Source organism: Chiloscyllium punctatum, chromosome 3, assembly GCF_047496795.1.
Source record: "Chiloscyllium punctatum isolate Juve2018m chromosome 3, sChiPun1.3, whole genome shotgun sequence".
Lineage (NCBI taxonomy): Eukaryota > Metazoa > Chordata > Chondrichthyes > Orectolobiformes > Hemiscylliidae > Chiloscyllium > Chiloscyllium punctatum.
In genome coordinates, this window is record NC_092741.1 from 122,754,796 (window position 1) to 122,776,299 (window position 21,504).

The 21,504-nt window shown below is 47.1% G+C and overlaps 1 protein-coding gene across 1 annotated transcript in view; it reads right to left on the bottom strand.

Moving 5' to 3' along the window:
- The window catches only part of kcnq5a (potassium voltage-gated channel, KQT-like subfamily, member 5a), a 249,623-nt gene that overhangs the window by 72,665 nt on the left and 155,454 nt on the right, over nt 1–21,504 (bottom strand). Inside the window, exon 2 of the mRNA XM_072560155.1 lies at nt 956–1,046. Coding sequence (XP_072416256.1) covers nt 956–1,046 — 91 coding nt within the window. The remainder of the gene's footprint in view (nt 1–955; nt 1,047–21,504) is intronic.

The window sequence follows — 21,504 nt, forward strand, 5'->3', positions numbered from 1 at the left end:
GTTACCTGGTACAAAAGTAGAGAAATTCTCCCTGGTGACCTGGGGCAATATTTATCCTTAGCCCGTGAGTGCGTGATAGTGGAGTGGTGGTGGATGGATGAGAGGGGTGGCGACTGTGTGGAATGTGTGAGTGTCGGCTGGGCAAGTGCAGGATTGCTGCATGAGAGTGAATTTGTGAATAATGGTGAGTGTGAGAGGATGGCTGTGTTTTACATAGAGCTGAACTGAGCAAAGCTGTGCTGAACTGAGCTGAGATGTGATGTGAGCTAAGCTGGGTGTGGTGGATTCCCTGCTTTTCATCTGACAGCAGTGCTCCTGTGATTCCAGCTCGATCATGACCCCAATCTAAACTTTATCAGCCTGTCACTTGCTGAATAATTTTGGCACCTTCTACTGAAGCAGGTTTTCAACTTTTACGATTTCCAATTTGAACTGGGTACTATTTAATGCAACATTATTCGGTCTGAGCATCAACAGTAACAATCCCATTTCTTCCATTTGACATGCTTCAGCACAAAGGGTCAGATTTCTGACTCCCCTGCAGAGGGAACACATACACTGATCTATAAATGATTCCCTCATTTCAAAAGGCACACTGAAATTAGGAGCAATAGTAGACCATTCAGCCCTTTCATTCAATAAGGACAAGGATGATCTGACTGTAACCTCAAATCCACATCCCTGCGTACTCCTGGTAACCTTTCACCTCCTTGCTTAACAAGCATTTACTTGATGTGGGACCTTGTCAAGTGCCTTCTGGACCTAAATACAATACATTGACCAGTTAGCCTTTACCCACAGCATATATTATTTCTTCAAAGAAGCCCAATAGATGAGTTAAAGATATTTCCCTCTCAGAAACCACATTGGTTCTTCCCAAGTACCTTGAACTTATCCAAGTTCCCTGCTTTAACTTAGTTCATAATAGGTTCTGACAATTATGTGAAGCTCTCACCAGGATGAAGAGACAATGTGAAGCAAGAACGGTGTGCTCCGGGATGGTCGAAAGTACGGACAGAACCAAACAGCTGAAAACCAGGACAAACCTGTGGACCAAATAGAGAAGATGGTCACTTAGAGGGCATGGATATTGAGACGGTGGGTCAGTTAGAGGAACTGGTCAATCAGTGCGGCCAGATAGAGAGAGAGGGGCGATCAGTCAGGATGCACAGTGAGTTAGAGGGGATCATCAGGTAGAGGAGGTGGTCAATTAGAGGGAGTGGTCAGTTAGAGGGGGTGGTCAGCTAGGAACGGTGGTCAGTTAGAGGGACCAGTCAGTTAGGGAGGGTGGTCATATAGAGAGGGTGGTCAGTTAGAGGGGGCAGTCAGTTAGAGGGAGCAGTCAGTTAGAAGGGAAGTCAGTTAGAGAGGGCGGTGAGTTCGAGAAGGCGGGCAGTTAGAGGAGTGGTCAGTAAGAGAGGGCAGTCAATTAGGGGGGCAGTCAGTTGGGGGGGCGGTAAGTTAGAGAGGGTGGTCATTTAGAAGGAAAGTCAGTTAGAGAGGGTGGTCAGTTCGAAAAAGGCGGGTAGTCAGTTAGGGGGGCAGTAAGTTAGTGGGGGCGGTCAGATAGAGAGGCGATCATTTAGAAGGGAAGTCTGTTAGAGAGGGCGGTCAGTTTGAGAAGGCGGTCAGTTAGAGGGAGTGGTCAGTTTGAGAAGGCAGTCAGTTGAGGGGGGTCAGTTAGAGAGGGTGGTCAGTTAGTGGGAGCGGTCAGTTAGAGAGGGCGGTAAGTTAGCAGGGTCGTCAGTTAGAAAGGGCAGTCAATTACAGGGGGCAGTCGGTTACAGTGACCAGTCAGTTAGAGACCATGGTCAGTTAGAGAGGATGGTCAGACAGAGAGAGTGGTCAGTCAGAGGGAGCAGTGGGTTACAGGGGGTGGTCAGTCAGAGGGGGCAGTGAGCTAAAGACGGCGGTCAGTCAGAGGGAGCAGTGAGTTAGAGGGGGTGGTCAGTCAGAGAGAGCAGTCAGTCAGCGGGAACAGTCAGTTAGATGGGCGGTTAGTCAGAGGGAGCAATGAGATAGAGGGGCGGTCAGTCAGAGGGAGCAGTGAGTCAGAAGGGCTGGTCAGTCAGAGGGAGCAATGAGTTAGATGGGCGATCAGTCAGACGGAGCAGTGAGATAGAGGGGCGGTCAGTCAGAGGGAGCAGTGAGGTAGAGGGGCAGTCAGTCAGGGGGAGCATTGAGGTAGAGGGGGCGGTCAGTCAGAGGGAGCAGTGAGTTAAAGGGGACAGTCAGTCAGAGGGAGCAGTGAGTTAGAGGAGCAGTCAGTCAGAGGGAGCAGTGAGTTAAAGGGGGCAGTCAGTCAGAGGGAGCAGTCAGTTAGAGGGGCAGTCAGTCACGGAGAGCAGTGAGTTAAAGGGGGCGGTCAGTCAGAGAGAGCAGTGAGTTAGAGGGGGCAGTCAATCAGTGGGAGCAGTGAGTTAGAGGGGGTGGTCAGTCAGAGGGAGCAGTCAGTCAGATGGAGCAGTCAGTTAGTGGGGGCAGTCAGTCAGAGGGAGCAGTGAGTTAGAGGGGCATTCAGTCAGAGGGAGCAGTGAGTTAGAGGGGGTGGTCAGTCAGAAGGAGCAGTGAGTCAGAGGGGGTGGTCAGTCAGAAGGAGCAGTGAGTCAGAGGGGGTGGTCAGTCAGAGGGAGCGGTGAGATAGAGGGGCAGTCAGTCAGAGGGAGCAGTGAGTTAGAGGGGGCAGTCAGTCAGAGGGAGCAGTGAGTTAGAGGGGGTGGTCAGTCAGAGGGAGCAGTCAGTCAGATGGAGCAGTCAGTTAGTGGGGGCAGTCAGTCAGAGGGAGCAGTGAGTTAGAGGGGCATTCAGTCAGAGGGAGCAGTGAGTTAGAGGGGGTGGTCAGTCAGAAGGAGCAGTGAGTCAGAGGGGGTGGTCAGTCAGAAGGAGCAGTGAGTCAGAGGGGGTGGTCAGTCAGAGGGAGCGGTGAGATAGAGGGGCAGTCAGTCAGAGGGAGCAGTGAGTTAGAGGGGGCAGTCAGTCAGAGGGAGCGGTGAGTTAGAGAGGGTGGTCAGTCAGAGGGAGCAGTCAGTCAGAGGGAGCAGTCAATTAGAGGGGGCAGTCAGTCAGAGGGAGCGGTGAGTTAGAGAGGGTGGTCAGTCAGAGGGAGCCGTGAGTTAGAGAGGGTGGTCAGTCAGAGGGAGCAGTGAGTTAGAGAGGGTGGTCAGTCAGACAGAGGAGAGATTTAGAAGGGGCAGTCAGTCAGAGGGAGCAGTCAGTTAAAGGGGACGGTCAGTCAGAGTGAACAGTGAGTTAGAGGGAGTGGTCAGTCAGAGGGACAGTGAGTTACAGGGGGTGGTCAGTCAGAGGGAGCAGTGAGTTCAAGGGGTGGTCAGTCAGAGGGAGCAGTGAGTTAGAGGGGGTGGTCAGTCAGAGGGAGCAGTCAGTCAGAGGGAGCAGTCAGTTAGTGGGGGCAGTCAGTCAGAGGGAGCAGTGAGTTAGAGGGGCATTCAGTCAGAGGGAGCAGTGAGTTAGAGGGGGTGGTCAGTCAGAGGGAGCGGTGAGATAGAGGGGCAGTCAGTCAGAGGGAGCAGTGAGTTAGAGGGGGCAGTCAGTCAGAGGGAGCGGTGAGTTAGTGGGGGCAGTCAGTCAGAGGGAGCGGTGAGTTAGAGAGGGTGGTCAGTCAGAGGGAGCAGTCAGTCAGAGGGAGCAGTCAATTAGAGGGGAAAGTCAGTCAGAGGGAGCAGTCAGTTAGTGGGGGCAGTCAGTCAGAAGGAGCAGTGAGTTAGACGGGCAGTCAGTCAAAGGGAGCAGTGAGTTAGAGGGGGTGGTCCGTCAGAGGGAACAGTGAGTTAGAGGGGGCAGTCAGTCAGAGGGAGCGGTGAGTTAGAGAGGGTGGTCCGTCAGAGGGAGCAGTCAGTCAGAGGGAGCAGTGAGTTAGAGGGGCAGTCAGTCAGAGGGAGCAGTGAGTTAGAGGGGGTGGTCAGTCAGAGGGAATAGTGAGTTAGAGGGGGCAGTCAGTCAGAGGGAGCGGTGAGTTAGAGAGGGTGGTCAGTCAGAGGGAGCAGTGAGTTAGAGGGGGTGGTCAGTCAGAGGGAGCAGTCAATTAGAGGGGGCAGTCAGTCAGAGGGAGCAGTGAGTTAGAGGGGCAGTCAGTCACAGGGAGCAGTGAGTTAAAGGGGGCGATCAGTCAGTGGGAGCAGTGAGTTAGAGAGGGTGGTCAGTCAGATAGGGGAGTGATTTAGAAGGGGCAGTCAGTCAGAGGGAGCAGTGAGTTAGAGAGGGTGGTCAGTCAGACAGAGGAGTGATTTAGAAGGGGCAGTCAGTCAGAGGGTGCAGTGAGTTAGAGGGGGTGGTCAGTCAGACAGAGGAGTGATTTAGAAGGGGCAGTCAGTCAGAGGAAGCAGAGAGTTAGAGGGGATCGTCAGTCAGAGGGAGCAGTCAGTTAAAGGGGACGGTCAGTCAGAGTGAACAGTGAGTTAGAGGGAGTGGTCAGTCAGAGGGACAGTGAGTTACAGGGGGTGGTCAGTCAGAGGGAGCAGTGAGTTAGAGGGGGTTTTCAGTCAGAGCGAGCAGTCAGAGGGGGCGGTTAGTCAGAGGGCGCAGTGAGTTAGAGGGGGTTTTCTGTCAGAGGGAGCAGTGTGTTTGAGGGGCGATTAGTCAGAGGAAGCAGAGAGTTACAGAAGGCGGTCAGTCAGAGGGAGCAATGAGTTAGAGGGATGGTCAGTCAGAAGGAGCAGTGAGATAAAGGGGCGGGCAGTCAGGGGAGCAGTGAGTTTGAGGGGCGGTCAGTCAGAGGCAGCAGTGAGTTAGAGGTGAAATCAGTTAGAGGGAGCAGTCAATTAGAGGGTCGGTCAGTCAGAGGGAGCAGTCAATTAGAGGGTCGGTCAGTCAGAGGGAGCGGTAAGTAAGAGGGGGCGGTCAGTCAGAGGGAGCAGTCAGTTAGGGGGCGGTCAGTCAGAGGGAGCAGTGAGTTAGAGGGGGCGGTCAGTCAGAGGGAGCAGTCAGTTAGAGGGGGTGGTCAGTCAGTGGGAGCAGTCAGTTAGGGGGCGGTCAGTCAGAGGGAGCAGTGATTTAGAGTGGCAGTCAGTCAGAGGTAGCAGTGAGTAAGAGGGGCGGTCAGTCAGTGGGAGCAGTGAGTTAGAGGGGGCGGTCAGTCAGAGGGTGTAGTGAGTTAGTGGGGCAATCAGTCAGAGGGATCAGAGAGTTAGAGGGGCGGTCAGTCAATGGGAGCAGTGAGTTAGACGGGCGGTCAGTCAGAGGGAGCAGTGAGTTAGAGGAGCAAACAGTTAGAGGGGTGATCAGTCAGAGGGAGCAGTGAGTTAGAGGGGGTGGTCAGTCAGAAGGAGCAGTGAGTTAGAGGGAGCAGTCAGTCAGAGGGAGCAGTCAATTAGAGGGGGCAGTCAGTCAGAGAGAGCAGTGAGTTAGTGGGGGCAGTCAGTCAGAGGGAGCAGTGAGTTAGAGGGGGTGGTCAGTCAGAGGGAGCGGTGAGTCAGAGGGAGCACTCAGTTAGAAGGGGTGGTGAGTCAGAGGGAGCAGTGAATTAGAGAGAGTGGTCAGTCGGGAGAGCAGTGAGGTCAGTCAGAAGAGGCAGTGAGTTAGAGAGGCTGTCAGTCAGGGGGAGCAGTGAGTTAGAGGGGGTGGTCAGACAGAGGGAGCAGTGATTTAGAGGGAGCAGTCAGTCAGAGGGAGCAGTCAGTTAGAGGGAGCAGTCAGTCAGAGGAAGCAGTGAGTTAGAGGGGGCAGTCAGTCAGAGGGAGCAGTGAGTTAGAGGGGGCGGTCAGTCAGGCAGAGCAGTGAGTTAGTGGGGGCGGTCAGACAGAGGGAGCAGTGATTTAGAGGGAGCAGTCAGTCAGAGGAAGCAGTGAGTTAGAGGGGGTGGTCAGTCAGAGGGAGCGGTGAGTCAGAGGGAGCAGTCAGTTAGAAGGGGTGGTGAGTCAGAGGGAGCAGTGAATTAGAGAGGGTGGTCAGTCTGGGGAGCAGTGAGGTCAGTCGGAAGAGGCAGTGAGTTAGAGAGGCTGTCAGTCAGGGGGAGCAGTGAGTTAGAGGGGGCGGTCAGACAGAGGGAGCAGTGATTTAGAGGGAGCAGTCAGTCAGTGGGAGCAGTCAGTTAGAGGGAGCAGTCAGTCAGAGGAAGCAGTGAGTTAGAGGGGGCAGTCAGTCAGAGGGAGCAGTGAGTTAGAGGGGCAGTCAGTCAGCATGAGCAGTCAGTTAGTGAAGGTGGTCAGTCAGAGGGAGCAGAGAGTTAGAGGGGGTGGTCAATCAGAGGGAGCAGTCAGTTAGTGGGGTCGGTCAGTCAGGGGGAGCAGTGAGTTCGAGGGGTGGTCAGTCAGAGGGAGCAGTGAGTTTGAGGGGCAGTCAGTCAGTGTGAGCAGTCTATTAGTGCGGGTGGTCAATCAGAGGGAGCAGTCAGACAGAGGGAGCAGTCAGTTAGAGGGGGTGGTCAATCAGAGGGAGCAGTCAGTTACTGGGATCGGTCAGTAGGAGGGAATAGTGAGCTAAAGAGGGTCGGTCTGTCAGTGGGAGCAGTGAGTTAGAGGGGGCAGTCAGTCAGAGGGAGCAGTGAGTGAGATGGGGCGGACAGTCAGAGGGAGCAGTGATTTAGAGGGAGCAGTCAGTCAGGGGGAGCAGTCAGTTGGAGGGGGCAGTCAGTCAGAGGGAGCAGTGAGTTAGAGGGTCGTTCAGTCAGAGGGAGCAGTGAATTTGAGTGGCGGTCATTCAGAATGAGCAGTAAGTTTGAGGGGCGGTCAGTCAGAGTGAGCAGTGAGTTAGAGAGGGTGGTCTGTCAGGGGTAGCAGTGAGTTAGAGGGGCGTTCAATCAGAGGGAGCAGTGAGTTAGGTGGCGGTCAGTCTGAGGGAGCAGTCAGTTAGAGGGGGTGGTCAGTCAGATGGAGCAGTGATTTAGTGGGGGTTGTCAGTCAGAGGAAGCGGTTAGTTAGAGGGGGTGGTCAGTCAGAGGGAGCAGTAAGTTAGAGGGGGTCGTCAGTCAGAGGGAGCAGTCAGTCAGAAGGAGCAGTCAGTTAGAGGGGGCAGTCAGTCAGGGGGAATAGTGAGTTTGAGGGAGTGGTCAGTCAGAGGGAGCAGTGAGTTAGAGGGAGGGTCAGTCAGAGGGAGCAGTGAATTAGAGAGGGTGGTCTGTCAGGGTTACAGTGAGTTAGAGGGGCGTTCAAGCAGAGGGAGCAGTGAGTTAGAGTGGTGGTCAGTCAGAGGGAGCAGTCTGTCAGAGGGAGCAGTCATTTCAAGGGGGCGTTCAGTCAGTGGATGCAGTGATATAGAGTGGATGGTTAGTCGGAGGGAGCAGTGAGTTAGGGAGGGTGGTCAGTCAGAGGGAGTAGTGAGTTAGAGAGGGTGGTTAGTCAGAGAGGGCGGTCAGTTAGAGCGAGCTGACAGCTACAGAGGGCGGTCAGTCAGAGGGGGCGGTCAGTCAGAGAGGTGGTCAATTAGAGAGGGTGGTCAGTTAGAGAGGGTGATCAGTTAGATGGCACAGTCAGTTAGAGGAGGTGGTCAGTTGGAGGGAGTATAGTGAGTTAGAAGTTAAGTTTAGATACTGGAGGTGGTTTGTTAGAGGAGATCATAAATTAGGGGAGATAGTCAAATGGAAGGAATGATCAGGTTAATGAGGTGGACGGTGCAAGGGGCTGTTAGATACAAGGAGTGGTCATTTAGATGGCACAGTTACTTAGAGATGATGGATACAGTCACGAATCATCGAGTTATGCACAGAATAACAGAAAAATAACAAACTAACTATATTATGGAGAATGGATTAACAGTACAGTCAAGACTTAATAACAGTAGAGCAAGAAACCTATTAACTTAGAGTAAAAGTCCTGCAGCAGTCATTAACTTAGAGTAATAGTCTGTAACAGACTCATTAACTTACAGACTAACAGTCTTGTAACAGATTCACAGATTATTCGTTTATTGAAGAATGAAATTGACAGATGCTGTAACAGATTCAGTGAACTATGAAATAACAATACTGCAAAATACTCTAACTCAGAGACTAACAATCCTGTAGCAGTTGTAACAGTCTTACTGAGTTGCACAGTAAGGGTACTGAAACAGTTTCACAGAGGAGCAGCTTATTGGAGAGTGAAATAGACAAGTTATTGAAGCATTAGAGTGGCAGGATTATGGAGAGTGAGTGTGGCAGGATATTCAGAGTCAGAAGAGATGCAATTACCCATAATGTACTGGCAAAAACGAGGACTGCAGATGCTGGAAACCAGAGTCTAGTTTAGACTGGTGCTGTAAAAGCGCAGCAGATCAGGCAGCATCCGAGGAGCAGGAAAATCGATGTTTCGGGCAAAAGCCTTTCATCAGGAAGGGCTGATGAAGGGCTTTTGCCCAAAACGTCGGTTTTCCTGCTCCTCGGATGCTGCCTGACCTGCTGTGCTTTTCCAGCACCACTCTAATCTAGACACCTATAATGTACTGGCTCTTTGGCCTAGTCATGTGACTTATGCCTCCACTGTTAGTGTGTATCGGTGCAGTCTATGGCCCAAGTCAGTTATCAGCTATAACAAGGTGTCACGAAAGGTACAATAAAAACCTTTGGTTCTCAGTGCTGTAAGAGACCTGTTGAAATTGAAAAAGTCAGCAAGAAATGTCCAATTGAACACATGGGGATATTCTGAGCTGTAAAAGAGCCAGCTACAGAGAGAAACAGCAAGAAAGTTGAAATAACTCTACAGAAGATGGTATCCCATCACTAAGTCACCCATTCGTTACAAATGAGCTGTCTTTGACTATAGTACTGACTCATACAAGTCAGGCACCAGGATGTCAGTATCTCTGCTAGAGCTCCCCTACTGAACCAGATTAACAGTCCCAATCAGCTGGATGAACCTCCTTACAATCACTACAAAAGTTAATTTAAAAAAAAGCAACCTACAACTTTGAATTACTAGGTGAGTATAAAATAGCTGTGCATTTTCTGCTCTCTGCTGCTATGGAAATGAAAGAAAATCTGAGACAGGACTGGAATATTTTCTACATTCTGTGGCAAAACTACAAAGGGGCGAGATAATTAATTTAAAAATCTGAGCAAATAAGCTTAGTGACCTTATTATCGGTGCTGAGAAAACAAAGGCTACAAGCTGTATTGTAGCTTAGATCTCATGAAAGAACAGAAAAGTTAGACACAAGAGGTTTTGAAGGCTTTGCGCATACATTTTGAACTTCATTTCAATAATACTTACGATCAGCTTACGTTTGATTTCAAAGTTCAGGGAAAGAGAGTGAGACTATTAATCAGTGCATGACCATATTGATACATCAGGCTGAACTCTGTGAGGTAGAACAACCGAATAATACTTTATCAGAGACAGGATTTTCTTTAGCATAATAGATACCCCTGTGAGAGCGCATCAGCTGAGACAGGAGAATTGTACTCTCAAGAAAGCTGTTGACATGTGCAGGAGCTCTGAGTCTGCCGATCATAACCTAGAAGTTTTCATGGAAGAATAAATGACACTTACGTATCGAGGTTTTCCAGACCAAATGACAGACAAAAGTAGACATTGGGCCACTTCAAACTGATGCTGGAAGCCTAGTGATGGGAGATAAGGAAATGGCAGGAGAACTTAACAAGTACTTTGCATCAGTTTTCACAGTGGAAGACATGAGTAATATCCCAACAATTAAAGGGAGTCAGGAGGCTGAGTTGAGTATGGTTGTCATTACAAAAGAGATAGTGCTAGAAAAGCTAAAACGTCTTAAAATTGATAAATCTCCTGGCCTCGATGGGATACATCCTAGAGTTCTGAGAGAGGTGGCTGAGGAAATAGCGGAGGCATTGGTTGAGATCTTTCAAGAGTCACTGGAGTCACGGAAAGTCCCGGATGATTGGAAGATCGCGGTTGTAACCCCATTGTTCAAGAAAGGATCAAGACAAAAGATGGAAAATCATAGGCCAATTAGCCTAACCTCGGTTGTTGGTAAAATTCTAGAATCCATCGTTAAGGATGAGGTTTCTAAATTCTTAGAAGAGCAGAGTCTGATTAGAACAAGTCAACATGGATTTAGTAAGGGGAGGTCATGCCTGACAAACCTGTTGGTATTCTTTGAAGAGGTGACAAGTAGGTTAGACCGGGGAAACCCAGTCTAGACTTCCAAAAGGCCTTTGATAAGATGCCACACGGGAGGCTGCTGAGCAAGGTGAGGGCCCATGGTGTTCAAGGTGAGCTACTGGGATGGATTGAGGATTGGCTGTCTGACAGAAGGCAGAGAGTTGGGATAAAAGGTTCTTTTTCGGAATGGCAGCCGGTGACGAGCGGTGTCCCGCAGGGTTCAGTGTTGGGGCCACAGCTGTTCGCATTATATATTAATGATCTGGATGAAGGGACTGGGGAAATTCTAGCAAAGTTTGCAGATGATACAAAGTTAGGTGGACAGGCAGGTAGTACGAAGGAAGTGGGGAGGCTGCAGAAGGATCTAGATAGTTTGGGAGAGTGGTCCAGGAAATGGCTGATGGAATTCAACGTGAACAAATGCGAGGTCTTGCACTTTGGAAAAAAGAATAAAAGCATAGACTACTTTCTAAACGGTGAGAAAATTCATAAAGCCAAAGTACAAAGGGAACTGGGAGTGCTAGTCGAGGATTCTCAAAGGTCAACATGCAGGTTGAGTCTGTGATTAAGAACGCGAATGCAATGTTGTCACTTATCTCAAGAGGGTTGGAATATAAAAGCACCATTGTGCAACTGAGACTTTATAAAGCTCTGGTTAGGCCCCATTTGGAGTACTGTGTCCAGTTTTGATTCCCACACCTCAGGAAGGACATACTGGCACTAGAACGTGTCCAGCGGAGATTCACACGGATGATCCCTGGAATGGTAGGTCTAACATACGAGAACAGCTGAGGATCCTGGGATTGTATTCATTGGAGTTTAGAAGATTAAGGGGAGACTTAATAGGGACGTACAAGATAATACATGGCTTGGAAAGGGTGAATGCTAGGAAATTGTTTCCGTTAGGTGAGGAGACTAGGACCCGTGGACACAGCCTTAGAATTAGCGGGGGTAAATTCAGAACAGAAATGCGGAGACATTTCTTCAGCCAGAGAGTGGTGGGCCTATGGAATTCATTGCCGCAGAGTGCAGTGGAGGCCGGGACGCTAGATGTCTTCAAGGCAGAGATTGATAGATTCTTGTTGTCTCGGAGAATTAAGGGCTACGGGGAGAATGCGGGTAAGTGGAGTTGAAGTGCCCATCAGCCATGATTGAATGGCGGAGTGGACCCGATGGGCGGAAAGGCCTTACTTCCGCTCCTATGTCTTATGGTCTTAAATGAAAATGACAGGTAGGGGGAAAAGTAAGACTAATTACAGAAGAGTCAGTAGAAAGATCAAGACCAGATAACTGGATGTACATATTGAGGAGGACATAATGCAAAAGAAAATGAAGTGTGTTCAGGGTTGGGAAGGCAGTGTTCCAATTGCAAAACATGAAATCATTTTGTGCTTGGGTGTTCAGTAGAATGAAGCAGACCAAGCCTAGAAAGCCACAAAACTTGGCACCATCAGGGCTAAACATGAGAAATAGTATGTGATTATTAGAATGTTGACTACAGGAAAGCACTGAATGAATGTAAGTGTTAGATAGACAGTGATGCTTCATGTCAAATCATGACCTGCTCATATCTTTGCAAAGTGGGTCAAGGTGGTGACCAAACGTTGGAGCCCAGAGCTGAAAGTGTGTTGCTGGAAAAGCGCAGCAGGTCAGGCAGCATCCAAGGAGCAGGAGAATCGACGTTTCGGGCATGAGCCCTTCTTCAGGAATTTCCTGAAGAAGGGCTCATGCCCGAAACATCGATTCTCCTGCTCCTTGGATGCTGCCTGACCTGCTGCACTTTTCCAGCAACACATTTTCAGCTCTGATCTCCAGCATCTCCAGTCCTCAGTTTCTCCTAAAGTTGGAGCCCTCCAATTTAGATTGATTGACCAATCGATAAGATGGAATAACATTTATCCCAGGAGGAAAAACAAAGCTGACAGTCCAATGCAATGGGAAGAATGATGGTGTGAAGTTTCAGATAGTAAATATTAAGCAAAGCTAACTAAGAGTCAGACTATAGAATTGTGCATCATGGAAACAGACCCTTCAGCCCAAATCATTCATGTCAACTAGATACTCTAATTTAATCTATTCCCATTTGCCAGCATTTGACCCAGATCAGTCTAAACCCCTCCTATTCATATACCCATCCAGGTGCATCAGCCTCCAACACTTCCTCTGGCAGCTCATTCCATAAACACACTGCCCTCTGCATGAACGAATTGCCCCTGAGATCCCTTTTATAGATTTCCCCTCTCACCCTATCTCAGTAAAAGCAAGCCTCAAGCTTGGCTTGATGAAATTTGAAGAGTTCCATAGGTCAGTAAGCAATTGACTGGTGGACAAAGAATCATAGGATTTTACAGTGCAGAAGGAGTCCATTTGACCCAGTGGGTCTGTACTGGCTCCTGAAAGAGCTATCCAGCTAGTTCCACTTTCCAGCATTAACTCTGTATCCCTCTAAATTTATCACTTTCAAATATATATATATCCAGTACTGTTTTGAAACCTCCTATGGAATCTGCCTCCACCACTCTCCCAGGCAGTACATACAAAATCTGAACAACTCTCTGAGTAAATAAACTTCTCCTCATCCCACTCCTAGCTCTCTTGCTGATAATTTTGAAATTGTGTTGCCCCCTAGTTACTGACATATCTAATGCAAACAGAGTAACCCTTTACTCTGTCAATATTGTTCATAATTTTGAATACCTCAATAAGGTCACCTCTTGACCTTGTCTGCTCCAAGGATAATAAACCCAATTTCTTATTTTGCCTTGCATCTAAAATCCCTCATTCATGGTCATTCTAATAAATCCCCTTTTCACTCTTACCAGGGTTTTAACATCCTTCCTGCCCAGAACTGAACACACTACTCCACGTATGGCCTGACCAATGATTTGTAGAGATGCAGCATCATTCCTTGCTGTAAAATGTTATACCTCAATTTATAAACCCAAGAATCTTATAAGCCTTCTTAATAATTGTTTCAACTTGCCTGGTCAACTTCAGAGAATTATGCAGGTGAAACTTGAGGTCCCTCTGCTCCCCTCAAAGTTGTCCCATTGAGCTTGCATTGTCTCTCTGTGTTCCTTCTGTCAAAATGCATAGCCTCACATATCTATCGCTGTGTTGAAATTCATTTGCCAGATATGTGTATTCTGTGGTCAACTTGTCAATGTCCCTCTGAAGTTGTTCAGAGTCATTCTCACGATTCATTATTCTCCACAGCCTAGTATCATCTGCAATGTTAGAGATTTTCACCTCAACTCATCTCCAAATTATTTAAATAAATCAGAAAAGTCAAGGGTCCCAACACCAATTCCTGGGGAACTCCACTTTCAATTTATCTCCAATGTGAGAAATACCAATCTATATCTATTCTCTGTTTCTTATCTTTTAACCAATAGTCCATGCTGTCGAGAACCCATCCATCCCAAACCTTTCTAATTTGCTAACCAACCTCCATTTGACACCATATGAATGCTTTCAGAAAGTCCAAATATCCACAGCACTTCTCCTTTACTGCCTGTGTCACTTCGTCAAAGAACTCAGTTAAATTTGTCAGACATGATCTGCCCTTGACAAAGTCATGTTGACTGTCTAGTATTAAACTAAGTATAAATTTACCTTATCCTGTATTATGGCCTCCATCAGTTTTCCCACTATTGATGTCAAGATGACAGGTCTGTAGTCTCCTGGATTGACCTTTGCCCCTTTCTTAAACAACAGTGTCACATCTGCAATCCTCTAGTCCCCTAGGACTAATCCTGTGTTCGGAGAGGCCTGAAAAACTCCTGTCAACAGCAACAGATTGTAAAAGATTCCAAAGATGTTTTTGCAGCTCTTTGAGATCTTCCTGGTGAATATCATCGCGAAACTGAACAGAGCATGAGGCAAACTCAGCACTTGCTAATGAGATTCTGGATTACTGGGGCTGGAAGAGCACAGCAGTTCAGGCAGCATCCAAGGAGCAGCGAAATCGGCTTTTGCCCGAAACGTCGATTTCGCTGCTCCTTGGATGCTGCCTGAACTGCTGTGCTCTTCTAGCACCACTAATCCAGAATTTGGTTTCCAGCATCTGCAGTCATTGTTTTTACCTCCTAACTTGCTAATGAGAGTTCCAGCTATCCTCAAGTCCAGCCAGAAAGACAAGATAGAGGAGTTGGAGAACAAGAAAATAGTCAAGTAAGTGACAACTTCTACAGACTGGACTAGCAGCATGGTGGCAGTAAAAAACATCTGGAAAGCTGAGTATTTATGGATTCAAAGAATGTCGAGAAAACTTTAAAAGGACTTTGTTAACCATAGAATTAATTTTGTTACAGCATTCCAAGGCAAAATACTTTACCAATCTCAATGAAAGAATTGTTATTGGCTGGATGAAAGTAAGTTTTCTAACTACATTCTAGAGGCTGTTTGAAGATCATAGATGGTTGCACATATGATTTGGCATTTCCACTGCTCCACAAGAGTACAATGCAGACAGCATGCAATTTTGTGTTGCCTTTCCTAAGTGGAGGCTATTGTGGATGATCTGCAAGTACGTGGATGTGGAAACACAATGGAAGAAGCCAAGGTGGACCTTGTTTGGAATCTGACACAACTCCTCGACAGAGCTCACCAAATGAAGCAGAGGCAATAAAGAGATAATGCAAATGTCTGAAATTAAGGAAGGAAGGGTCACAAATCCTGCCCACAGCTGCAGTGTTGTCACAGTGTGAGTCAGTGATTGTGAAGCCCTGGCTAGTGTTCTTACCTCCACACAGAGAGACACTGAGGGCTGGTTTAGCACCAGCTCCGGGAGCTTTCACTCCATTGCTGAGTATTTTATCTTAATTCACCTAAAACCAGACAAAGAACCAGAAATATTGTGTTGTTTTATGTGTATGATGTGTCAAGTATAAATCAAACTTACGTGACTGAGTTTAAATAGTGTCAGATTGGCACGCAAGGCCATCACAAAGTGGTCAAGGACGAACAGTGAGGGGGTCGGGGGGTCACAGTGAGGACAGACAGGGAGACAATGTGAGGACAGTCAAGAGTCACAGTCAGAGGGTCAAGGGGTCACAGTATGGCTCGTCCAAGGGTCACAGTGGGAGGGTTGGGGTCACAATAAGGATAGTCAGTGGGGTCACAGTGTGAGAGTGAGGGAGTTGCAGTGAAGACGATAAGGGTGAGGGGATCAGGGGTCACAGTGAAGGGGTCAAGAGGTCACAGTGAAGATGGTTGGTGGTCACAGTGAGAATGATCTGGGAGGTCATAGTGAGGATGGTCAGGAGGTCACAGGTGAGGGGTCACAATGAGGACTGTCTGTCCTCTCAATGATGAACTCAGTTAGTGTCATTCCCACACACTTTCCCTGTGTTTTGAATAAAAATTTCTTGTGTGGTGCTTATCTCATTCCCTTTTGGGAGTCCCACTAAGACCTGCCTCCAGCCCTCTCTCAAGCCATTTGTTCCAAATCCTAACTATTCACTGAGTATGAATGGTTTTCTCCAGTCTGACACTGGTTCTTTTGCCAATCATTTCAAATCAATGTCCCTTCGTTCTCAAGTCTTTGCCATGAGGAAGGGTTTCCTTCAATTTATTTGATCTAGCCTCCCATGTCTGGAAGCACCTCTGCATAATATCCCCTCAAGTTCACTTGTCAGAAAGCAACATCACCTTTTCCAATTTATCGCGGGGAGTGAAGTCACTCATCCCTGGAACAATTCTCATGAATTCTTTCTGAACCCTGTCTAAAATCTTCAAATCCTTATGAATGTTTGGTGTCTGGAACTGAATGCAATGATTAAGTTGAGGCCAGACTAATGTTCAGAAAAGTTCATGACAACTTCCTTGCTTTTGTGTTTTATGCTACTTGGTGACTTCTTCACTTCGTTTTCAACCTGCCCTGATATCTAAGGGTCATAGAGTCGTGGATATGCACAGCATGGATACCGACCCTTCAGCCCAACTCGTCCATGCCGACCAGGTATCCCAACCTAATCTAGTCCCACTTGCCAGCACCCAGCCCATATCCCTCCAAACCCTTCCAATTCCTATACTCATCCAGATGCCTTTTAACTGTTGCAATTGTACTAGCCACCACCACTTCCTCTGGCAGCTCATTCCATGCGCGTACCATCCTCTGCATGAAAACGTTGCCCCTTAGGTCTCTTTTATATCTTTCCCTTCTCACTCTAAACCTATGCCTTCTAGTTCTGGACTCCTCCACACCACGAAAAAAAAAGACCTTGTCTTTTTATCCTATCCATATCCCTCATGATTTTATAAACCTCTATAAGGTCAACCCTCAGCCTCTGACACTCCAGGGAAAACAGCCCCAGCCTATTCAACCTCTCCCTGTAGATCAAGTCCTCTAACCCTGGCAACATCCTTGTAAATCTTTTCTGATTCCTTTGAGGTTTCACAACATCCTTCCAACAGGAAGGAGACCAGAATTGTATGCAATATTCCAATAGTGGTCGAACCAATGTCCTGTATAGCTGCAACATGACCTCCCAACTCCTGTACTCAATACTCTGACCGATAAAGGAAAGCATACCAAACACCTTCTTCACTATCCTAACTACCTGCAACTCTACTTTCAAGGAGCTATGAACCTGCACTCCAAGGTCTTTTTGTTCAGCAACACTCCCAAGGACCTTACCATTAAGTGTATAAGTCCTGCTCTGATTTGCTTTCCCAAAATGCAGCACCTCTCATTTATCTAAATTAAACTCCAATTTTGATGTTGTCTGCAAACTTACTAACTATACGTCTTATGCTTTAATAATTTATATCAGTGACAAAAAGTAGTTCCACTACTTCAGCTACTTTGCACAAAATCTCTGTTCTTACACCCTCTTTGTAGTTCCACTCATTAATTTGTCCAGTCTCTCCATTAAGTTTCAACCACCATGTGTTTGCTCAATCCACCAGATTGTCAATATTCTCTGAATCTATCCACTCTCTCACTTCCAGTTCACAATATTTCAAAGTTTTATGTCTTTTGCAAACTTTCAAACTGCCTGCATGTTCAGGTTTAGACTCTTTACATATGTAAAGAAATGGAGCAGTCCCTGTATCTATCTCTGAGAAACCGTATCTCATACCCTCCCTGACCAAAACAACACAGCTCATGGCTACTGTTTTTTGCCTCCCATCTCTCATGTGACTTTGTATCTATGTTGATGTTATTAATTTTGTTCCTCAGGCTCCAAATTGCTGACAATCAGTTGAATGACACTTGATTAAATATCTTTGTGGATCCATGCACTTTACATCAACTGCATTTTTAAAATTCATTTATGGATGTGGGCATTGCTGGCTGGCCAGCATTTATCGCCAGTCCCTGGTTGCCCTTGAGAGCTGCCTTCCTGAACCACTGCAGTCCACCTGCTGTGGGTGGTCTGACAATGCCATTAGGGAGGGAATTCCAGGATTTTGACCCAGCAGCAGTGAAGGAACAGTGCTATACTTCCAAGTCAGGATGCTGAGTAGCTTGGAGGGGAACCTGAAGGTGGTGATGTACCCATATATCTGTTGCCCATGCCCTTCCAGATGAAAGCAGTCTGGGTTTGGAAAGTGCTATCTGAGAATCTTTGGTGAATATCTGCAGCACATCTTTTAGATAGTACACAGTTGCTGCTACTGAGCACCATAGATGCAGGGAGTGGATGCTTGTGGATGTCAATCAAGCCAATCAAGCTGGCTGCTTTGTCCTGAATGGTGTCAAGCTTCCTGAGTGTTGTTGGGGCTGCACCCATCCAGGCAAGTGGTGAGTATTCCCTCAAATTCCGGACTTGTGCCTTGTAGATGGTGGACAGACTTTGGGGAGTCAGGAGGTGAGTTATTCGCCACAGTATTCATAGCATCTTTCCTGTTCTTGTAGTTCTGTATTTATGTGGTGAGTCTAATTGAATTTCTGGTCAATGGTAACCCGCAGGATATTGACAGTGGAGGATTCAGTGATGGTAACAGCATTGAATGTCAAGGGGCAGTGTTTAGGTTGTCGCTTATTTGAGATGGTCATAGCCTGGCATTTGTGTGGTGTGAATGTTACTTGTCACTTGTCAGCCCAGGCCTGGATATTGTCCAGATCTTGTTGCATTTGAACATGGATTGCTCCAGTATCAGAGGATTCGTGATTGGTGCTGAAAATTGTGCAATCATTGGCCAACATCCCCATTTCTGACCTTATGATGGAGGGAAGGTCATCGATGAAGCAGCTGAAAATGGTTGGGCCTAGGATGTTACTCTGAGGAACTCCTGCAGAGTTGTCTGGAACAGAGGTGACTGACCTCCCACTACCATAACCATTTTCCCATAAGTCAAGTATGAATCCATCAGCAGAAGAGGCTTCCCCCTGATACCCATTAATACCAGTTTTGTCGGGGCTGCTTGATGCCAAACTCGATGAAATGCGGCCTTGAGGTGGTGGGCTGTCACTCTCATCTCTGGAATTCAGCGCTTTTGTCCATGTTTGTTCAAAGGCTATGGTGAGGTCAGGAGCTGAGTGGCTCCTGGCCGAGATTGATAGGTTCTTGTTGTCTCAAGGCCGAGATTGATAGGTTCTTGTTGTTCAAGGCCGAGATTGATAGGTTCTTGTTATCAAGGCCGAGATTGATAGGTTCTTGTTGTTCAAGGCCGAGATTGATAGGTTCTTGTTGTTCAAGGCCGAGATTGATAGGTTCTTGTTGTTCAAGGCCGAGATTGATAGGTTCTTGTTGTTCAAGGCCGAGATTGATAGGTTCTTGTTGTTCAAGGCCGAGATTGATAGGTTCTTGTTGTCTAGAGGAATTAAGGGCTACGGGGAGAATGCTGGCAAGTGGAGCTGAAATGCGCATCAGCCATGATTGAATGGCGGAGTGGACTCGATGGGCCGAATGGCCTTACTTCCACTCCTATGTCTTATGGTCTTATGGTCTTATGGCTCTGGCAGAACCCAAACTGGGTGTCACTGAGTCGGTTATTGCTGAGCAAATACTGCTGAATAGCACTACTGATGACACCTTCCATCACTATACTGATGATCGAGAGTAGACTGACGAGGCAGTAATTGACTAGTTTGGATTTTTTAAAAAATGAGAACTCCTACTGTGTGGAAACAGGTCCTTCGGCCCAACAAGTCTACATCAGCCCTCCAAAGAGTATCCCACTCAGACCAGTTCTTCTACATTTACCCCAGACTCATGCACCTAATCTACACATCCCTGAACACTATGGGCAATTTAGCATGGCAATTCACCTAACCTGCACATTTTTTGGAGAAAGAGAAGAATGTGCAAGCTTCACACAGACAGTCGCCCGAAGCTGAAATCAAACCCGGGTCCTTGGTACTGTGAGGCAGCAGCGCTAACCACTGAGCTCCTGTGCCATCCCACGATGTTCTGCTTTTTTTGTACAGGACATACCTAGGCAATTTTCCACATTTTTGAGTAGGTGCCAGTGTTGTAATTGTACTGGAACAGCTTGGTGAGGGGAGTGGCAAGTTCTGGAGCACAAGCCTTCAGTACTACTGCTGGAATGTTGGCAGGACCCATTGCTTTTGCATTATCCAGTGTTTCTAAATGTTTCTTGCTATCATGTGAATTGAATTGGCTGATGACCGGTATCTGTAGCACTAGGGACCATCAGACCAGACTGAGATGGATTGTCCACTTGGTATATCTAACTGAAGATTGCTGTGAATGTTTCAGCATTACCTTTTGCATTCATGTGTATTCCATCATTTCAAGGCCTTTTGTGTTAGGCTGCAGGAGATGGAGGAGATACGAAATGAGTATTTTGCATCAGTGTTTACTGTGGAAAAGGACATGGAGGATATAGAATATAGGGAAATAAATGGTGACATCTTGAAAGAATGTCCATATTACAGAAGAGGAAGTGCTGGATGTCTTGAAATCTATAAAAGTGGAAAAATCCCCAGGATCCAATCAGGTGTACCCTCGAACTCTGTGGGAAGCTAGGGAAGTGATTGCTGGGCCTCTTGCTGAGATATTCATATCATCAGTATTCACAGATGAGGTGCTGGAAGACTGGAGGTTGGCTAATGTGGTGCCACTATTTAAGAAAGGTGGTAAGGTCAATCCAGGAAACTATAGGCCTGTGATCCTGACATCAGTGGTGGGCAAGTTGTTAGAGGGAATCCTGAGGGACAGGATGTACATGTATTTGGAAAGGCAAGGACTGATTAGGGATAGTCAACATGATTTTGTGCGTGGGAATCATGTCTCACAAACTTGATTAAGTTTTTTTGAAGAAGAAACAAAGGATTGATGAGGGCAAAGCGATAGACATAATCTGTATAGACTTCAGTAAGGTGTTTAACAAGGTTCCCCATGGGAGACTGGCTAGCAAGGTTAGATCTCATGGAATACAGGGAGAACTAGCTATTTGGATACAGAACTGGCTCAAAGGTAGAAGACATAGGGTGGTGGTGGTCAGATTGGAGGCCTGTGACCTGTGGAGTGCCACAAGGATTGGGGTTGGGTCCACTACTTTTTGACATTTATATAAATGATTTGGAAGTGAGCTTTAGAGATATAATTAGTAAGTTTGCAGATGAGATCAAATTTGGACATAGAGGATAGTGAAGAAAGTTACCTCAGATTACAACGAGATTTTGATCAGATGAGCCAATGAGCTGAGAAGTGGCAGATAGAGTTTAATTTTAGATAAACATAAAGTGCTGCATTTTGGGAAAGCAAATCTTAGCAGGACTTATACACTTAGTGGTAAGGTCCTAGGGAGTGTTGCTGAACAAAGAGACCTTGGAGTGCAGGTTCATAGCTCCTTGAAAGTGGAGTCGCAGGTAGATAGGATAGTGAAGAAGGCGTTTGGTATGCTTTCCTTTATCGGTCAGAGTATTGAGTACAGGAGTTGGGAGGTCATGTTGCAGCTGTACAGGACATTGGTTCGGCTTTTGGAATATTGTGTGCAATTTTGGTCTCCCTACTCTAGGAAATATGATGTGAAACTTGAAAGAGTTGTTTAAATTTCCACCACCATTCATGATTGGATGTGGCAGGATTGCAGAGCTTAGATCTGATCTGTTGGTTGTGGAATTACTTAACTCTGCCTATCACTTGCTGCTTATATTGTTTGGCATGCAGGTATTCCTGTTTGGTAGCTTCACAAGGTTGACATCTCACTTTCAGGAATGGCTAGTGCTGCTCCTGGCATGTCCTCCTGCACTCTCCATTGAACCGGGGTTGATCCCTGGTTTGATGGTAATGGTTGAGTGAGGGATATGCCGGGCTGTGAGGTTACAGATTATATTGGAACACTGGTGCTGCTGATGGCCCTCAATGCTTCATACATGCCCAGTCTTAAGTTATGAGATCTATTTGAAGTCTTTCCCATTTAGCATGGTGATCGTGCCCCACAATATGATGGAGGTTATTCTCAATGTGAAGGTAGGACTAAGTCTCCACAAGAACTGTGTAGTGGTCACTCTTACCCATGCTGTCTTGCACATATGCATCTGCAGCTGGTAGATTGGTAAGGATGAGGTCAAGTA